This window comes from Penaeus chinensis, chromosome 31 (assembly GCF_019202785.1).
Source record: "Penaeus chinensis breed Huanghai No. 1 chromosome 31, ASM1920278v2, whole genome shotgun sequence".
Taxonomy (NCBI): Eukaryota; Metazoa; Arthropoda; class Malacostraca; order Decapoda; family Penaeidae; genus Penaeus; species Penaeus chinensis.
The window spans coordinates 36,557,604-36,575,103 of record NC_061849.1 but is presented as its reverse complement, the minus strand read 5'-3'; the positions used below and the strand labels follow the sequence as shown (position 1 = coordinate 36,575,103).

The following is a 17,500-nucleotide window of genomic DNA, read 5'->3' as shown; positions in this document are numbered from 1 at the left end:
TGGGCCCCACACCCTGCCACTCCCCTCTATATGTGGCAGTGTTAGTGAGGGTAGCAGAGGTGGTGTCCACCTGAAGTGACAGCCTGAGGCTTAACCTCAGGCAAGTTGTCCAGAGAGGAGCTTTGAACATACGGTCCATGCAGCACAATGAGCGGTTACCCCTGCTATCGAGGGAACTGAAGTGGTTGGGAGTTGAGGTGGCTGCCCCCTCGGAGGTGAGAAGACCTGGTTGATGAGTGTATTATTGGACTGAGACTGAAGCATGCTTTCGGCTTAGTGTCTCTTATTGCTGCTGTGTTTGCTCCTACCGATGTTTGCAAACTTGATGTGAATGATGCGGCAGACAATTGTCCACAGCAAGACATTCACATTGTTCTAGGCGACTTCAATGTGGTATCTAGCTGTTCGACCACTTTCTTGTCAGCACTCGCTGGAGGATCCTTCAGACTGCAGTCTACTGGAGTACCGAGTTCTGTGGCACTGACTATAGGGTAGTTGTGGCTTCCCTCCACTTTGGGCCACGTTAGGGTATTTCACTTGGACAGATTGAGGGGTGAGAAATGTAATCAATTCACAGAACTCAAAAATCTTTTAGCGCGAAACACTCGAAGCAGTGTAGGAGTCCATTTCATTTCACCAGAGACACTGGAGGCAACAGAAGCATGTCGTAATTAGGACTTCCGTTCCTCGGTGCATAGGGCTGAGACACTGCCAAGCAATCTTGCTGTGGAGGTTGAAGGTTATTTCTTAATAAATAACCATGTCTACGAAGCCCTGAGAAAACTGAACTCTAAGCCCTCCTCGCAGATGACTGCAGTCCGCTCAGTGGATGTTCGTGAACACTGGGCTGAGTATTTTGAGTAGCTGTATCAGGTGGACCCTCCAGCAGTTAGTTTGGATGCAAGTGGTATCACAATACTTGTGCCTGACCCACCCATCAGTAAATAACCTCCTACCCTTACTGAGGTTAGAGAGGCAACCTCTAAGCTGAAGGGTGGGAAAGCTGTAGTCTAGGTGATATCACTGCTTAACTGCTAAAGGCTGGGGGTGAACCTATGGCATAGGGCTTGCATAGTCTTGACTGCCATCTGGTAGTCTTGTTCCATTCCCCCTGGCATGTTGAGGGGCACAGTTATCCCTCCTTACCGGGAATAATGCTCAGTATACCACATTCTTCTGAAACGGATCTGCGACCACCTACTACTGCACCGGAGACCCGGTGTAGTCTGGATTCACAAGTCCACAATAGACCTTATCCTAGCGCTTCGAACATTATCTTGAGTTCAGTTATGGACTGCTCACAGCCTACATCGACCTCAGGAAGGCGTTTGACTCAGTGCATTGACAATCTCTATGGGAGATCCTGAGACTTCTGACTTCTGGAATTCCAACACGGATTATTGGGTTAATAGCAAGCCTATATATTGGTACTGAAAGTGCCGTAAAGTGTGGTGGTGACTGTTGAACTTCTTCCCTGTTAACGCAGGGGTAAGGCAGGGCTGTGTTCTTGCACCAACACTTTTCAACACTTTCATGAACTGGATAATGGGCAGAGCTACTATCCAAAGACACTGTGGAGCAGCGCTAGGCAATATCAAGGTCACTGACCATGATTTTGTCGACAATAATGGTATCCTATCTGAGGCTCTGGAATCACTGGTAGCAGTTCTTAATGTATCTAGTAATAAGGCAAAGCCCTTGGGCCTAGATTCATGATATTTGGGGCCTGTTAGGGGAACCTGTTCAATCAATACATGCTTGCAGTGAGGATGCTGAAGTCACAGAGAGCTTTACATACCTTTGCAGTGTAGTCTATGTCTCTGGTTTGTCAGACCAAGAAATTAGTTGATGGATTGTTCTGTCAGCAAGAGCCATGAACTCGATCAATAAGAGCATTTGAAGATATACAGAAAAAAACAAGTTATGTGTCTTCAAAGCCTTTATACTGCGAGCTTTGTTGTATGAAGGTTAAACGTGGATGCTATCTAGTGTCTTGAAGTTTCGTTTTGATGTCTTTTGTAACAAGTCCCTGTGGTGGATCGTGGGGTGCAGTTTGCAAACCTGTTTGTCCAAATGATGGTTACATTATGAGACAGGCATGGGACCTGTTACTTGCATAATCCAGGACCGCCAACTCAGGCTATATAGGTACCTAGCTTGCATCCCTGTGGATGACCTTGCCCATCAGGTTGTCTCTTTGCGAGACAATCCTGGATGGAGAAGGCCCATGACGACTTAGGAGTTCATGGCTTGGGCAGCTCGACCAAGGCCTTTGAGACGAGTTAGAGATGGACTGAAGGCCTACCTGGAGACTCGCCATGAGGAGTAGAAGCGAAGAGTGGATGTGGCCATGCGTCCCCGTCGGCGTTAGTCCCCCGATGATGATGAACAACTATATTTCAAGAAGTTTGTGTCAAAATGTTTAGCATGATTTTCTAACGATGCTTTTCTGTGTAGCTGTACCTTCGAAAAGCACAAACTAGTTTTGTCTTTACTACTATTACTACTACTCTATTAGTATTTTATTGTTATTACTATATTGTTGCGATTATCAATATTATTATATTATTTCGTATTCTCCGCACTGTGTAGATTCAAATCCTTGGTAACCAAAAATTATTTTGTTCATTTTTCTATTCCTTTTTTTCACTTGAATGTTAGAGTTGGCCCTTTTCCAGTTAATATGTCTAAATATACAGATAACCGGCTCAGGCTTCTTGATTTCCTTTTTTATAACCAAAGTTTATAGGGTCTATCACAAAACCACTTTTTCTGTCAGTGTTTATGTTCCTGCCTGATTGGAGACTCTGGATATTTTGATTATTATTATTTTCACTGTCATTATTATTCTTATTGTTTCTGTTATGGTATTCATTATTATTACTTCCGCTTTTATGGTCTTCATCACTGTGTGTGATTTGCAACCATTCCCTACACACGAAGGCACTGCGACATGCAAGCCAGATACTCTCTGGCTAGAACCGGGCATCGGGACTAGGCCAGATGTTGCTGAGGTCTAGTTTCTAGATCTTGGCTGTGACCGTAGATCGGGCTAGTCTGCTGATGCATGATGCCTATCCCCCTGGCCAGGCTAAGTCGAAATAACAATAATTAGTGTATATATAGTCGGTGGTGCCTGTGTAATATTATAGACCCAACCTTGCACGGTAAGAGAATAATTTTACAAGTTGCTAATGAAACATCCCATCCAGCAAGATCAACATATTTTGTGCTCTGAATATAGTCCCCTAAAGTATGAACACCATATAAATTCCAGTAAAATTATATTGGGGAAAGTAGATGAAAACAAATTCTAATTTCACATCTAATATACCATATGATAGCTCTATGCTATCCCCCCGGCACCTTCCTTCCCTTCCCTCCCGGCCGGATCTCTGCCTCCCTTCCCCTCCCCATTTCCCTCCCTCCCATGCTCGCCTTCCCTTCACCTGTAATGACCAGCGAAGGCCTGAGCTCCTGGTTCGTCTCCCACCGATGAATCAGTTCGGGGAAACCGTCGAGCTTCCAGTCCGCGTACCAGGTGACTCGGAAAGGGGCGCTCACGTGTCGCACCTCTGAAGTGTATTTGAACTGCTGTAAATGCATTGTTTTCAACACCCCCTTTGCTTCCCGCCAGACGTCCTGAAAAAAAAAAAAAAAAAGGAAATGGATGGAATGAGCAGGAGCGCCGATAAATTATGTATATATATATACATATACACACACACACACACACACACACACATATATATACATATATATATATATATATATATATTTATACATACATATATACACACACACACACACACATAAATATATATATATATATATATATATATATATATACACACACACAAACACCTATGTGAATATATATGTGTATGTAAATAAATGAATATATATATATTTATATATGAATATATCTTTGTATATGTATTTATTTATATACACATATATATTCACATATGGGTTTCTATATATATAATATATATATATATATATATATACATATACATACAGATACATATGTGATATACTTATATATATAATATATATGTGTGTGTGTGTGAGTGTATAAATAAACAAATATATATACGCAAACACACCGATAGAAGCGAGCTCGGTAACTAGAGACATTACACATTACAACAGAAGAAATAAAAAGAACGCTTAAAGGCATGAAGAGAGGGAAAACACCAGTTGCAGAGTTAGTATAAACCTTATAATAGATTACACATTAAAACTAGTCAATCTTCTTACCCCAACTGCCACGGATTTATGTTCTGTCTCCTATAGTCTTTGGTTTATTTTGTTACTTATAGATGGCTCCACATGTGCTCAGCCGGCAAGAAGTGTATTAGTAAGCCCTAGTTACCGATCCTGATTTCACCATTCCTTGAATTGGCGGGAAAATGTGTTTTTCTTTGCTATCGATACTCAGCCAATAAAAACAAAACATCCTGCAAAATTAAAAACATCATTCACGAGGGAACAAATTTCGATTCACCAAAAGACATTGCTAATGTACTCGCCAGGCAGTTCTCTTATACAAGCAGCTCAGCAAATTACCATCCTGCTTTCCTGCCCACCAAGGAAGCCGCTGAGCTGCAACCTATTCAGTTTCCCACAGGAGATGACTTTGATTATAATAAAGACCTAACAATGAATGAGCTTGTCCGAGCCCTAGAAGCCTGTAGAGGAACATCTCCGGGCCCCGATGAGATTCGATATGAGATGATTAAGCATCTTAATCATGATGACATGATTAAGTTGCTAGAAGTGTAGAATGAAATTTGGAAAGGCCACACTTTTCCAAACTCATGGCACTTCGCCCACATCATTCCTGTATTGAAAGGAGGGGGTAATCCCAGAACTGCCATCTCCTACCGACCAATTGCGTTGACAAGTTGCTTATGCAAGGTCATGGAACGAATTGTTAATAGTAGGCTATTGCATTTTTTAAATTCCAGTAATTTACTAGTTGACGAGCAGTGCGGTTTCCGAAAGGGACGCCAAACTCTCGATCAACTAGTAAAGCTGGACAGTCATATTCAAGAGGCAATTGCCAAAAAAGATTTTTTGATTTCAGTATTTTTAGATATAGAAAAAGCCTACGACATGACATGGCGATATGGCCTACTCAGAAAACTTTATGCTTTCGGATTACGTGGAAACTTGCCTTGTTCTACTAACTTTTTTCCGACAATGTCACTTTTTCGGACATTTTTGTCCAGGCAAACGGGGTCCCACAAGGAAGTGTCTTGTCGCCAACATTATTTCTATGTATGATTAATGACATCCTACCAGCTCCCCCTCGAAATCTTAAATACTCACTGTACGCCGATGATTGTGCATTATGGCATTCCAGCAATAATGCAGAGTTCTCGGCAAATCGTATCCAACTCGCATTGGATATGATTCATAACTGGGGCCTCCAGTGGGGTTTTAAGTTTTCCACTAGAAAGAGTATTGGGGTAATTTTTTCACATAGAAAGATACCAAATATCAGATTAACTTTAGATAACCACCTGTCAGGGTTCGTTGTAAGGAATCAGAACGGTCAGGTCAACGGAAACACACCAGAGGAAAACATACATAAGGTTTAATGCTAAAAGCACTAATTACACTACACAAACAGGATATTTACAAGCAAACAGGAGAAGGATCCAGCGGAGCAGGCGAGGTCACATGGCGGAAGGAAGCACACACGTCAAAGTCACGGGACAACTGCTGAATTTCTGACAGGTGCTCCTTTTATGTGTCCCGCCGATGTTTAGGCCGATACCCTCGTTCCCCAACACGGTGAGCGAGCCAATCGCGAGAGGCCTGAGCCCGCCGCCCAGAGTGAGGTAAACACCGCCGACGGTCCAGAGTAATCTCGCAGTTGTGACACCACCCAATACCCATTCAAAGTTCTGCTAGATTTCTTGGTCTACTCTTTGATTGTAGACTTAATTGGAAAGACCACATTGGTCAGTTAAAGAATAAATGTCAAAAAGCACTAAATTTATTAAAGTGCATTGCTGGTAATAAATGGGGAGCTGATAGAAAGTCTTTGCTAATGATATATAAAGCCCTGGTTAGGTCTAAAGTAGATTATGGGTCAATCGTGTATGGCTCGGCATCGAAAACAAGTTTGAAAGGTTTGGATGCTGTGCAGAATGCTTGTTTACGTGTGTGTCTTGGAGCCCTGAAGTGCACTCGGATCGAGCGTCTTGAGGTGGAGTCAGGAGTACCTCCCCTCCGACTCAGACGCGGCCAATTAGCCCTGACCTATGCCGCTAAGGTGGCTCGATACCCGAGCCATCCCAATGGCAATGGAGGCATTAGGCCCTTTGCCACAGGACTCCACGACCTCGTCGAGAAAGTCGGTATAGATCTTTCTACTATTGATACCCTGGTTCAGTCAAACATAGCGCCATGGGAAACACCCAATTTTTCCATCATGGAAGCTTGGCTTCCATCAGCTTAGGCCATGGCGCCGGAGGGTGAGGCAGCCAGCGGTTTAGAGAGATCCTTATTAAGCATTTATCCTTTTTTCATATATATACCGACGGCTCCAAGACAAATGAGGGTGTGGGTGCGGGTGTATGGTCGACTGAATGTGAACTAAAGTTTAGACTGCCGAATCATACATCGATCTTTCTTGCTGAACTTTTTGCCATTGACAAAGCTATTGATTTTGCTCTATCGACGACCCACGATAGAATAGTTACTTTTTCCGATTCATTAAGTTCACTTAAAGCTATTAAATCCTTAGAAACCACTAAAAATGAATTGCTGGGTAATATCATTCGTAAGTTACACGGTGCCAATAAATCAATCAAGCTAATATGGGTACCAGGCCACTCTGGTATCCATGGTAATGAACAGGCTGACAAACTAGACGGGTCAACTGGCGATCTGGACACTACCATAGTTCGTACAGATCTCAGGTGTTTTGTGTCTCTTATAAAAGCAAAAATACATCTCCTGTGGCAAAGTGAGTGGACCAACCTCCAACTCACAAACAAAATCAAGAACACAATAGAGCCGTGGGACACCTCCCACAGAAGAGAAAGAAGAGAAGAGGTGGTGTTGGCACGCCTTAGAACAAACGCCACAAGACTCACCCACCTCACACCATACATCGAAAAAAGATTCCCTCCACAATGCCCCCATTGCACAAGCCATCTTACAATAGCCCATATCCTCATAACCTGCCATAAATTCAACAATAATAGACAAACCATAATAAATTACTGCAGAATAAAAAATATACCATTCACAACATCAAATCTACTATCCGATAATGAAAAAATAATAAATAAAGTAATTGCTTTTCTAAGGGAGACAAAACTTTATGACCTTATATAGATTGACAGAATAAATAGGATCCATTGGCTTAATAACCTTGGCCATGTGCCGTTGGTTGATAGCCAAGAAATCCAACAAAAAAAAGAAAAAAAAAAGATACTCAGCACTCGTGTTTCAGACTTTGATGAGCGAACACCTTGTCCTTAACACAGCAGCAACAAAACATAAGTCTTGTGCCACAAGAGCTACCCTGGAGCCCGGGGCCTCTCGTCTCGCTTGACATTGTTGCTTCTGAGTTTTCTAAAGTAACTGAAATAAAGTAAACCCTGTCATAACAGACCCTTTTTTGCTTTGCCAGCACCTTCAGTGCTCTTGCTTTTTGCAGGTGGCACGAGGCAGTAGGCGTAGTCAGCACCCCACCTCAGACCCGCAGCTCTCTTCTACACCAGCCCTTGTGGCTTTGACCCCTGGGTAGGGAGGCCCAATAGTCTGGGGCGTCATTTGGGCGCACTTTTTCTTTGGTCCTGATTTCTTTTCCTTATAATGTGACTTTCCTGAGCCTACCGGAGCTCCTCGGAACTCCCGTATTCGCTTGGGGGGTGGGCATTGAATTACCGTCCTTCGCCTAGGCAAGTTCGGCGGTAAGAAAGTGTCCCACACATAACTCGATCCCTCTGTGGTACTTGAGAACGCAACCAGGCTTCCACTGGGGGGGTAGAGGACGAAAAACTGATATACTCTCTTAGCTATTGCAGTTAGGTTTATAATAACAGTTAAGAGGTTTTTGTCCCTTCAGGATTACGATTTTGAGCAAAGGGGACCTCTGGTCCGATACCCAGTATGATTGATACCCCGGCTACCCCTTCTCCTCCTAAAGGAGGAGGTGCGACTAATGACCCTTCTACGACCAATCTGACTACGAACAACGGTACCCCCACTAATGACAAGACGAGACGACCACTTTTCAAAATCCCCACCCAGAATGCAAGGTTCGCGAATGTAAAATGCGTGAATGAAAATCAGTCGCTTTTGAACGTGAACCCCTTTATCATCAAAAAGGTCCTTGATGGTGAAGTGGACGGCGACTTTGATTTTGTCAAAAAATTGCGAGATGGAAGCCTCCTTGTTAAAGTACAATACAACTCCCAGATTAAGGATTTACTTAAGCTGACGCAAATTCATGATCTTCGAGTAAGAGTAACTATTCCTATTGGCCCAAATACCTGTAAGGGAGTAATCTTTCACAGGGATTTGAGGACGATGGATGAAAGTGAAATTCTTGAGAGCATGAAGGACCAAGACGTAGTGGACGTTCATTGTATGACCAAGAAGGACGGGAATGTGCTGGACTGTGTTTTTTTACCTTTGCCTTGAATAAAATCCCTGAATATGTCAATGTCGGTTATGAACGTGTTCAAGTAAGACCTTATGTCCAAAAGCCAATGCATTGTAATAGATGCCAAAAATTCGGACACACCTCATTAAGATGTATTGACAAAGATTCATCTAAATTCATTTGCCGTAAATGTGCTAGCCAGATTTCCAATTGTGCTAACTGTGGAGGTCCCCATCATTCAGGATCTGCCGAGTGCAGCATCCTGAAGAAGGAGACATTAGCATATATGAGAAAGCATGAAGTTAGTTATACTGAAGCTAAGAGGAAAGTGGAAAGTTTGACACACAAACCCGTTACTTCCTATGCTGCAGCGGTAACTAGCAACACCCCTAGTACAAGTGATGTCAGTCAACAGCTTGCAGCTAAGGATAAGGAAATTGCCGAACTCAAACAAACCGTTAAAGATTTAAATATAAAAGTTTATTAACTGACAAAATTGGTCGATCAAATGGCTGCATCAACCCAGCATAAACATTTTAAGGAAGCTGATACCGAATCACAGTCCGGAGCGCACCTTCCCGTCCGGGCTACTCCTGTGAGGACTTCGTCTGACTCGCGATCGGTTTCTCGAGAGAGAAGCAGGTCGCAGTCTGTCAGTCGTCTCCCTCGCCAGGAGGTGCAGGACATGGAGGCTTCTGTCTCCAAACCATCCCGTGAGAGGTCCCCGGGAAGCGAGGGAGAGGAGGCGCCTCCCTCCCACAAAAAGAAAAACAAAACTGGTGGACAAGGCCCTTCCAAACCCCAAAAAAAGTAATCATCGCGTCAACCATTATACAATGGAACTGTCGAAGTATTAGATCTAAAGCAAATGACCTTAAATTATTAGCCTCGTCCTATGCTCCCGATATTATAGTTCTCAAAGAAACTCATTTAACAAACCTCGTCTCTGACGAGGTCGTATCGCTCAGGAACTACCATTTATGTCGGAAGGATCGTGAGGGTAGGGGTGGAGGCGGAGTCGCCATGTACATCCACCGAAACCTCCCTTTTACAGAAGTGACTATTGATTCTACTTTGGAGTTTGTCGCATGCAAAGTAAAAATTAATGGCACGTATCTGGCTATATGTTCAGTCTATTGTCCGCCTGATAAATTGATAATCTATGATGAGCTTTTTGCTCTTCAGGAAAGTCTGCCACAAAACAAAGTAATTTTAGGTGATTTTAATGCTCATCATACGTTATGGGGTTCCCTACGGGTGGATGGTAGAGGTGAGCAAGTAGTTAAGCTGATTAACGAGTCTGATTTAGTCCTTCTGAACGATGGTAGTCCCACGCGGGTGGATGACGATTATACCGGGAATTTGAGCTTTATAGATATATCACTGGTCTCATCATCAGTGGCCTGTGGCACACCATTGACGACTCGTTTGGAAGCGATCATCTTCCTATTTTGATTAAATATTCATGCGACACAGTGAGAACGCCTTCAGCGCCTAAATTTAACGTAAAAAAAGCAGACTGGGTCGTCCTTCACAAGGAGCGTCAAGCTCGAACTTGTTGGAGAAACCATTGATGATAAAGTAAACAATATTCAGAATTCGATTATAGAAGCAGCTTTGCTATCCATTCCTAAAACTTCGACAGATAGCGTTAAGCATAGAGTTCCATGGTGGACACCAGATTGCCACAGGGCGCTGTGCCGACGCAATAAGGTCTACAGGCTTTTCCAAAATAACATCACTAATGACAACTTTTGTAATTACAAACAAGCAAGAGCTAGGGCTCGTAGAGTAATAAGACAAGCAAAAAGAGACTCCTGGCGGAGCTTTGTCTCTACAATAAATAGCAATACCAAAATATCAGAGGTTTGGTCCACTGTTAATAAAATCAATAAGAAAAAAACATCTTTCAAAATCAATAACATCATTGAAGAGGGAAATAACATCGATTCACGATCACGCATTCCTGCCCATCAATGGTTTCTCCAACAAGTTCGAGCTTGACGCTTCTTGTGAAGGCGACCCAGTCTGCTCTTTTTACGTTAAATTTAGGCGCTGAAGGCGTTCTTGCTGTGTCGCATGAATATTCAATCAAAATAGGAAGGTGATCGCTTCCCAACGAGACATCAATGGTGTGCCACAGGCACTTGGCTGCTGTTGAAGAGATCAGTGATAAGTCAATCAAGCTCAAATTACCGGTATTATCGTCTATCCGCGTCGGGCTACCATCGTTCAGAAGGACTAAATCAGAATCATTAATCAGCTTAACTACTTGCTCACCTCTACCATCCGCCCGCAGGGAACCCCATAATGTGTGATGAGCATTAAAATCACCTAAAATTACTTTATTTTGTGGCAGACTCTCCTGAAGAGTAAAAAGCTTATCATAAATTACCACTTTATCAGGGGGACAATAAACCGAACATGTAGCCAGATACGTGTTATTGATTTTTACTTTGCATGCGACAAACTCCAAAGTAGAATCAATAGTCACTTCTGTAAAAGGGAGGCTTTGGTGGATGTACATGGCAACTCCGCCTCCACCCCTACCCTCACGATCCTTCCGACACAAATGGTAGTTTCTCAGTGATACGACCTCGTCACAGACGAGGTTTGTTAAGTGTGTTTCTTGTAGGACTATAATATCGGGAGCATAGGACGAAGCTAATTATCTGAGGTCATTTACTTTAGATCTAAGACTTCGACAGTTCCATTGTATAAAGGTTAGCGAGATGATTACATTTTATGGGGTTTGGAAGTGCCTTGTCCGCCAGTTTTTATTTTCTTTTTCTGGGAGGGAGGTTCGTCCTCCTCTCCCTCGCTACCCAGGGGCCTTCCATGGGTATTTTTGGAGACAGTAGCCTCCATGTCCTGCGTCTCGCTGCCAGGGAGACGCCCGGTGGAGGATGATCTACTTCGAGAAGCAGACCAAACACCAGACGAAGTCCTAGCAGGAGCCGCCTGGACGAGAAGGTGCGATCCAGATTGTATTTTGGTATCATCCTCCTTATGATGCTGCTGCTTTTGCTGGGTTGATTCAGCAATTTGTTGAATTGTATTTTTCAATTCTTTGATTTGACTCATTAATTCCTTAACCGTTTCCTTTAATTCTGCAATTTCTTTATCCTTAGCTGTAAGTTCCTGACTGATGCCGTTTGCACTGGAAGTGTTGTTAGTTGCTGCTGAAGCGTAGGAAATATTGGGTTTGCTGGTTAAACCTTCAACTTTCCTCTTGGCTTCACGGTAACTAACATCATGTATGCTAATATTTCAGTCTCCTCCTTCAAGCTGCTGCACTCGGCAGAGCCAGATTGATGGGGACCTCCACAGTTAGCACACTTGAGCGTATTCTCAGTACATACAGGTGTCATGATCTCCAGCACATTTACCACAAGTAAATTTACTAGTATCCTTATCATTGCATCATAATGAGGTGTGTCTAAATTTTTGGCATCTATTACAGCGCATAGGTTTTTGAATGTAAGGTCGCACTTGGACACGTTCATATCCAACCGTGACATACTCAGGAATTTTACTTGAATGAAAAGTCAAAAAGCACAATCCGGTTTTTGTTCACACATTCCCGTTTTTCTTGGTCAGGCAGTTCACGTCCACTACGCTTTGGTCCTTCATATTTTCCAGAATTTCACTCTCCTCCATTGTCCTCAATTCCCTGCTAAAGATTACTCCCTTGCAGGTATTGGGGCCAATGGGGATAGTTACGTTAACCTTCAAATCATGAATCTGCGTCAGTTTAAGCAAGTCCTTAATCTGGGAGTTGAATTGCACTTTTACAAGGAGGCTACTATCTCGCAATTTCTTGACATAATCAATATCGCCGTCCACTTGACCATCAAGGACCTTCTTGATGATGAAGGGGCTCACATTCAAAAGCGATTGATTTTCATTCACGCATTTGATACCTTGCATTCTGTGGAGGGATTGAAAAGAATCGTCGTTCACGTTTGTCAGCAGTAGGGGTTCCGTTGTTCAAGATCGTATTGGTCGTAGGCGAGTCATGGGTCGTCCCCCCTCCTTGAGGAGGAGGAGGGAATCGGACCGAGTCCGACCCCTGGGCCCGTGCCCGTTGTCCTGAAGGGACCAGTTAACCCTTAACTATTGTTAATCAACCTAACAGCAATAGCTAAGAGAAGAGTGTGGCAGTTTCCGTCCTCAACCCCCCCAGTGGAAGCCTGGTTGCGTTCTCCAGTACCAAAGAGGGATCGAGTTATGTGAAAGACACCTCCTTACCGCCGAACTTGCCTAGTGTGAAGGGCGGTAATTCGATGCCCAACCCCCAAGCGAATACGGGAGCCCACAAGGGTACTCCGGTAGGCTCAGGGAAGTCACATGAAGAGAGGAAGAGAATTCAAAATAAAGAAAAAGTGCGCCCAAAGGACGCCCCAGATTACTGGGCCTCCCTACCCAGGGGTCAAAGCCCGTAAGGGCTACCCTAGTGTAGGAGAGAGCTGCGGGTCTGAGGTGGGGTTCTGACTATTCCTACTGTAGTCTCGTGTGACCTGCAGGCAAAGCACAAATTGCTGAAAAAATCAGAAATTTACGTTACGTAATTTACGTTAAAAACTCAGAAGCAATAGCGCCGAGCGACACGAGAGGCCCCGGACACCAGGGTAGTTCCTGTGGCACAAGGCTTTCGATCTATTGCTGCTGCGTCTGAAAAGAGAGGTACGAGCTAGTCAAAGTGAGGGACCAAAGAGTATCTTTTCTTTCTTTCTTTCTTTGTTGGATTTCTTGGCTATCAACCAGCGGCATGTGGCCAAGGTTATTAAGCCAATGGATCCTATTTATTCTATCAATCTATATAAGGTCATAAAGTTTTGTCTCCCTTAAAAAAGTGATTACTTTACTCATGATTTTTTCATCATCTGATAATAGATTTATTAAAGTGAAATCTTTGTTTTGTTGTCGAAAATGATTTTTTAGTTTTAGTCTCTGGTTGTTGTAGAGGTTGCATATTGTGATGGAGTGATTTAGGGTAAGGTTGGTGTTGCAGAGGGGACATTGTGGTGGATATCTTTTTTCAACATATGGAGTGAGGTGGGTGAATCTTGCAGCGTTGACACTGAGTCGGGCCAACACCACCTCCTCCCTTCTTTCTTTTCTGTGGGCTGTAGTCCACAGTTCTATATTTGGTTTTATTTTATTTGTGAGTTGGAGGTTGGTCCACTCACTTTGCCACAGGAGACTATGGGTCAATCGTGTATGGTTCGGCATCGAAAACAAGTTTGAAAGGTTTGGATGCTGTTCAGAATGCTTGTTTGCGTGTGTGTCAGGAGTACCTCCCCTCCGACTCAGACGCGGCCAGTTGACACTGACCTATGCCGCAAAGGTGGCTCGAGACCCGAGCCACCCTAATGGCAATGGAGGCACTAGGCCCTTTGCCACGAGACTCCACGACCTCGTCGAGAAAGTCGGTATAGATCTCTCTACCATCGATACCCTGGTTAAGTGAAATATAGCGCCATGGGAAACACCCAATTTTTCTATCATGGAAGCCTGGCTTCCATCATCCAAGGCCATGGCGCCGGAGGGTGAGGTACGCCAGAGGTTCAGAGAGATCCTTATTAAACATCTATCCTTTTTTCATATATATACCGACGGCTCCAAGACAGATGAGTGTGTAGGTGCGGGTGTATGGTCGACTGAATGTGAACAAAAGTTTAGACTGCCGAATCATACATCGATTTTTCTTGCTGAACTTTTTGCCATTGATAAAGCTATTGATTTTGCACTATCGACGACCCACGATAGAATAGTCATTTTTTCCGATGCGTTAAGTTCACTTAAAGCTATTAAATCCTTAGAAACCACTAAAAATGAATTGCTGGGTAATATCATTCGTAAGTTACATGGTGCCAACAAATCAATCAAGCTAATATGGGTACCAGGTCACTCTGGTATCCATGGTAATGAAAAGGCTGACAAACTAGCCGGGTCAACTGGCGATCTGGACACTACCATAGTTCGTACAGATCTCAGGTGTTTTGTGTCTCTTATAAAAGCAAAAATACATCTGTGGCAAAGTGAGTGGACCAACCTCCAACTCGCAAATAAAATAAAACCAAATATAGAACTGTGGGCCACAGCCTACAGAAAAAAACAGAAGGGAGGAGGTGGCGTTGGCCCGCCTGAGACTCAACGCCACAAGGCTAACCCACCTCACTCCATACCTAGAAAAAAGATTCCCTCCACAGTGCCCCCACTGCACAAACCTTCTCACAATAGACCACATCCTAATATCCTGCCGCCATTACCAAAACCATAGACAAACACTAAACAATTATTTCAGAATAAAAACTTACCCCTAACAACAACAAACCTTTTATCAGACAATTAAAAAATAGTAAGTAGAGTAATCACTTTTTTAAGGGAGACAAAACTTTATGACCTTATATAGATTGATAAACTAAATAGGATCCATTGGCTTAATAACCTTGGCCACATGCCGCTGGTTGATAGCCAAGAAATCCAACAAAGAAGAAAGAAAGAAGATACTCAGCGACTCGTCACTCGTGTATGAAACTCCGATGAGTTAACACCCTGTTCTTAAACGCAGTAACAACAAATAATAAGTCTTGTGCCACTTGAGCTACCCTGGAGCTCGGGGCCTCTCGTCTCGCTAAAAGTAAAGTAAAATCCTGTAATTGCAGAACATTTGTTGTGCTTTGCCAGCACCTTCAGTGCTCTTGTATTTGCAGGTGACACGAGGCTACAGTAGAAGTAGTCAGCACCCTACCCCAGACCCGCAGCTCTCTTCTACACCAGGGTAGCCCTTGTGGCTTTGACCCCTGGGTAGGGAGGCCCAGTAGTCTGGGGCGTCATTTGGGCGCACTTTTTCTTTGGTCCTGATTTCTTTTCCTTATAATGTGACTTTCCTGAGCCTACCGGAGTTCCTCGTGGACTCCCGTATTCGCTTGGGGGATGGGCATTGAATTACCGTCCTTCGCCTAGGCAAGTTCGACGGTAAGGAAGTGTCCCACACATAACTCGATCCCTATGTGGTACTGAAGAACGCAACCAGGCTTCCACTGGGGGGGGGAGAGGACGAAAAATTGATTAACTCATTTAGCTATTGCAGTTAGGTTGATAACACCAGTTAAGAGGTTTTGTCCCTTCAGGACTACGATTTTGAGGAAAGTGGTCGGACCTGGTCCGATACCCAGAATGAATGACTCCCCGGCTACCTCCTCCTCAAGGAGGAGGGGCGACTCATGACCACTCTCTGACTACGAACAACGGTACCCCCACTAATGACAAGACGAGACGACCACTTTTCAAAATCCCCACCCAGAATGCAAGGTTCGCGAATGTAAAATGCGTAAATGAAAATCAGTCGCTTTTGAACGTGAACCCCTTTATCATCAAAAAGGTCCTTGATGGTAAAGTGGACGGCGATTTTGATTTTGTCAAAAAATTGCGAGATGGAAGCCTCCTTGTTAAAGTACAATACAACTCCCAGATTAAGGATTTACTTAAGTTGGCGCAAATTCATGATCTTCGAGTAAGAGTAACTATTCCTATTGGCCCAAATACCTGTAAGGGAGTAATCTTTCACAGGGATTTGAGGACGATGGATGTAAGTTAAATTCTTGAGAGCATGAAGGACCAAGACGTAGTGGACGTTCATTGTATGACCAAGAAGGACGGGAATGTGCTGGACTGTGTTTTTTTACCTTTGCCTTGAATAAAATCCCTGAATATGTCAATGTCGGTTATGAACGTGTTCAAGTAAGACCTTATGTCCAAAAGCCAATGCATTGTAATAGATGCCAAAAATTCGGACACACCTCATTAAGATGTATTGACAAAGATTCATCTAAATTTGTTTGCCGGAAATGTGCTGAAACCCATGACACCATCACATGTACTAGCCAAATTTCTAAATGTGCTAACTGTGAAGGTCCCCATCATTCAGGATCTGCCGAGTGCAGCATCCTGAAGAAGGAGACTGAGACATTGGCATATATGAGAAAGCATGAAGTTAGTTATACTGAAGCTAAGAGGAAAGTGGAAAGTTTGACACACAAACCTGATACTTCCTTTGCTGCAGCAGTAACTAACACCCCTAGTGCAAGTGATGTCAGTCAACAGCTTGCAGCTAAATATAAAGAAATCGCTGAATTGAAACAAACGGTTAAGGATTTGAATATTAAAGTATATCAACTGACAAAATTGGTCGATCAAATGGCTGCATCAACCCAGCATAAACATTTTAAGGAAGCTGATACCGAATCACAGTCCGGAGCGCACCTTCCCGTCCGGGCTACTCCTGTGAGGACTTCGTCTGGCTCGCGATCGGTTTCTCGAGAGAGAAGCAGGTCGCAGTCTGTCAGTCGTCTCCCTCGCCAGGAGGTGCAGGACATGGAGGCTTCTGTCTCCAAACCATCCCGTGAGAGGTCCCCGGGAAGCGAGGGAGAGGAGGCGCCTCCCTCCCATAAAAAGAAAAAAAAAAAAACTGGTGGACAAGGCACTTCCAAACCCCATAAAACGTAATCATCGCGTCAACCATTATACAATGGAACTGTCGAAGTCTTAGATCTAAAGTAAATGACCTTAAATTATTAGCCTCGTCCTATGCTCCCGATATTATAGTTCTCCAAGAAACTCATTTGACAAACTTCGTCTCTGACGAGGTCGTATCGCTCAGGAACTGCCATTTATGTCGGAAGGATCGTGAGGGTAGGTGTGGAGGCGGAGTCGCCATATACATCCACCAAAGCCTCCCTTTTACAGAAGTGATTGTTGATTCTACTTTGGAGTTTGTCGCATGCAAAGTAAAAATCAATAACACGTATCTGACTACATGTTCGGTTTGATAAAGTGGTAATTTATGATGAGCTTTTT

General features: G+C 43.6%; 1 protein-coding gene across 3 annotated transcripts in view; it reads right to left on the bottom strand.

Moving 5' to 3' along the window:
• The window catches only part of LOC125041833, a 37,104-nt gene that overhangs the window by 4,974 nt on the left and 14,630 nt on the right, over positions 1-17,500 (bottom strand). For all 3 annotated transcript variants that reach the window (XM_047637169.1, XM_047637170.1, XM_047637171.1), the window contains one exon: positions 3,450-3,642. In XM_047637169.1, the coding sequence (XP_047493125.1) occupies positions 3,450-3,642 (193 nt within the window). The remainder of the gene's footprint in view (positions 1-3,449; positions 3,643-17,500) is intronic.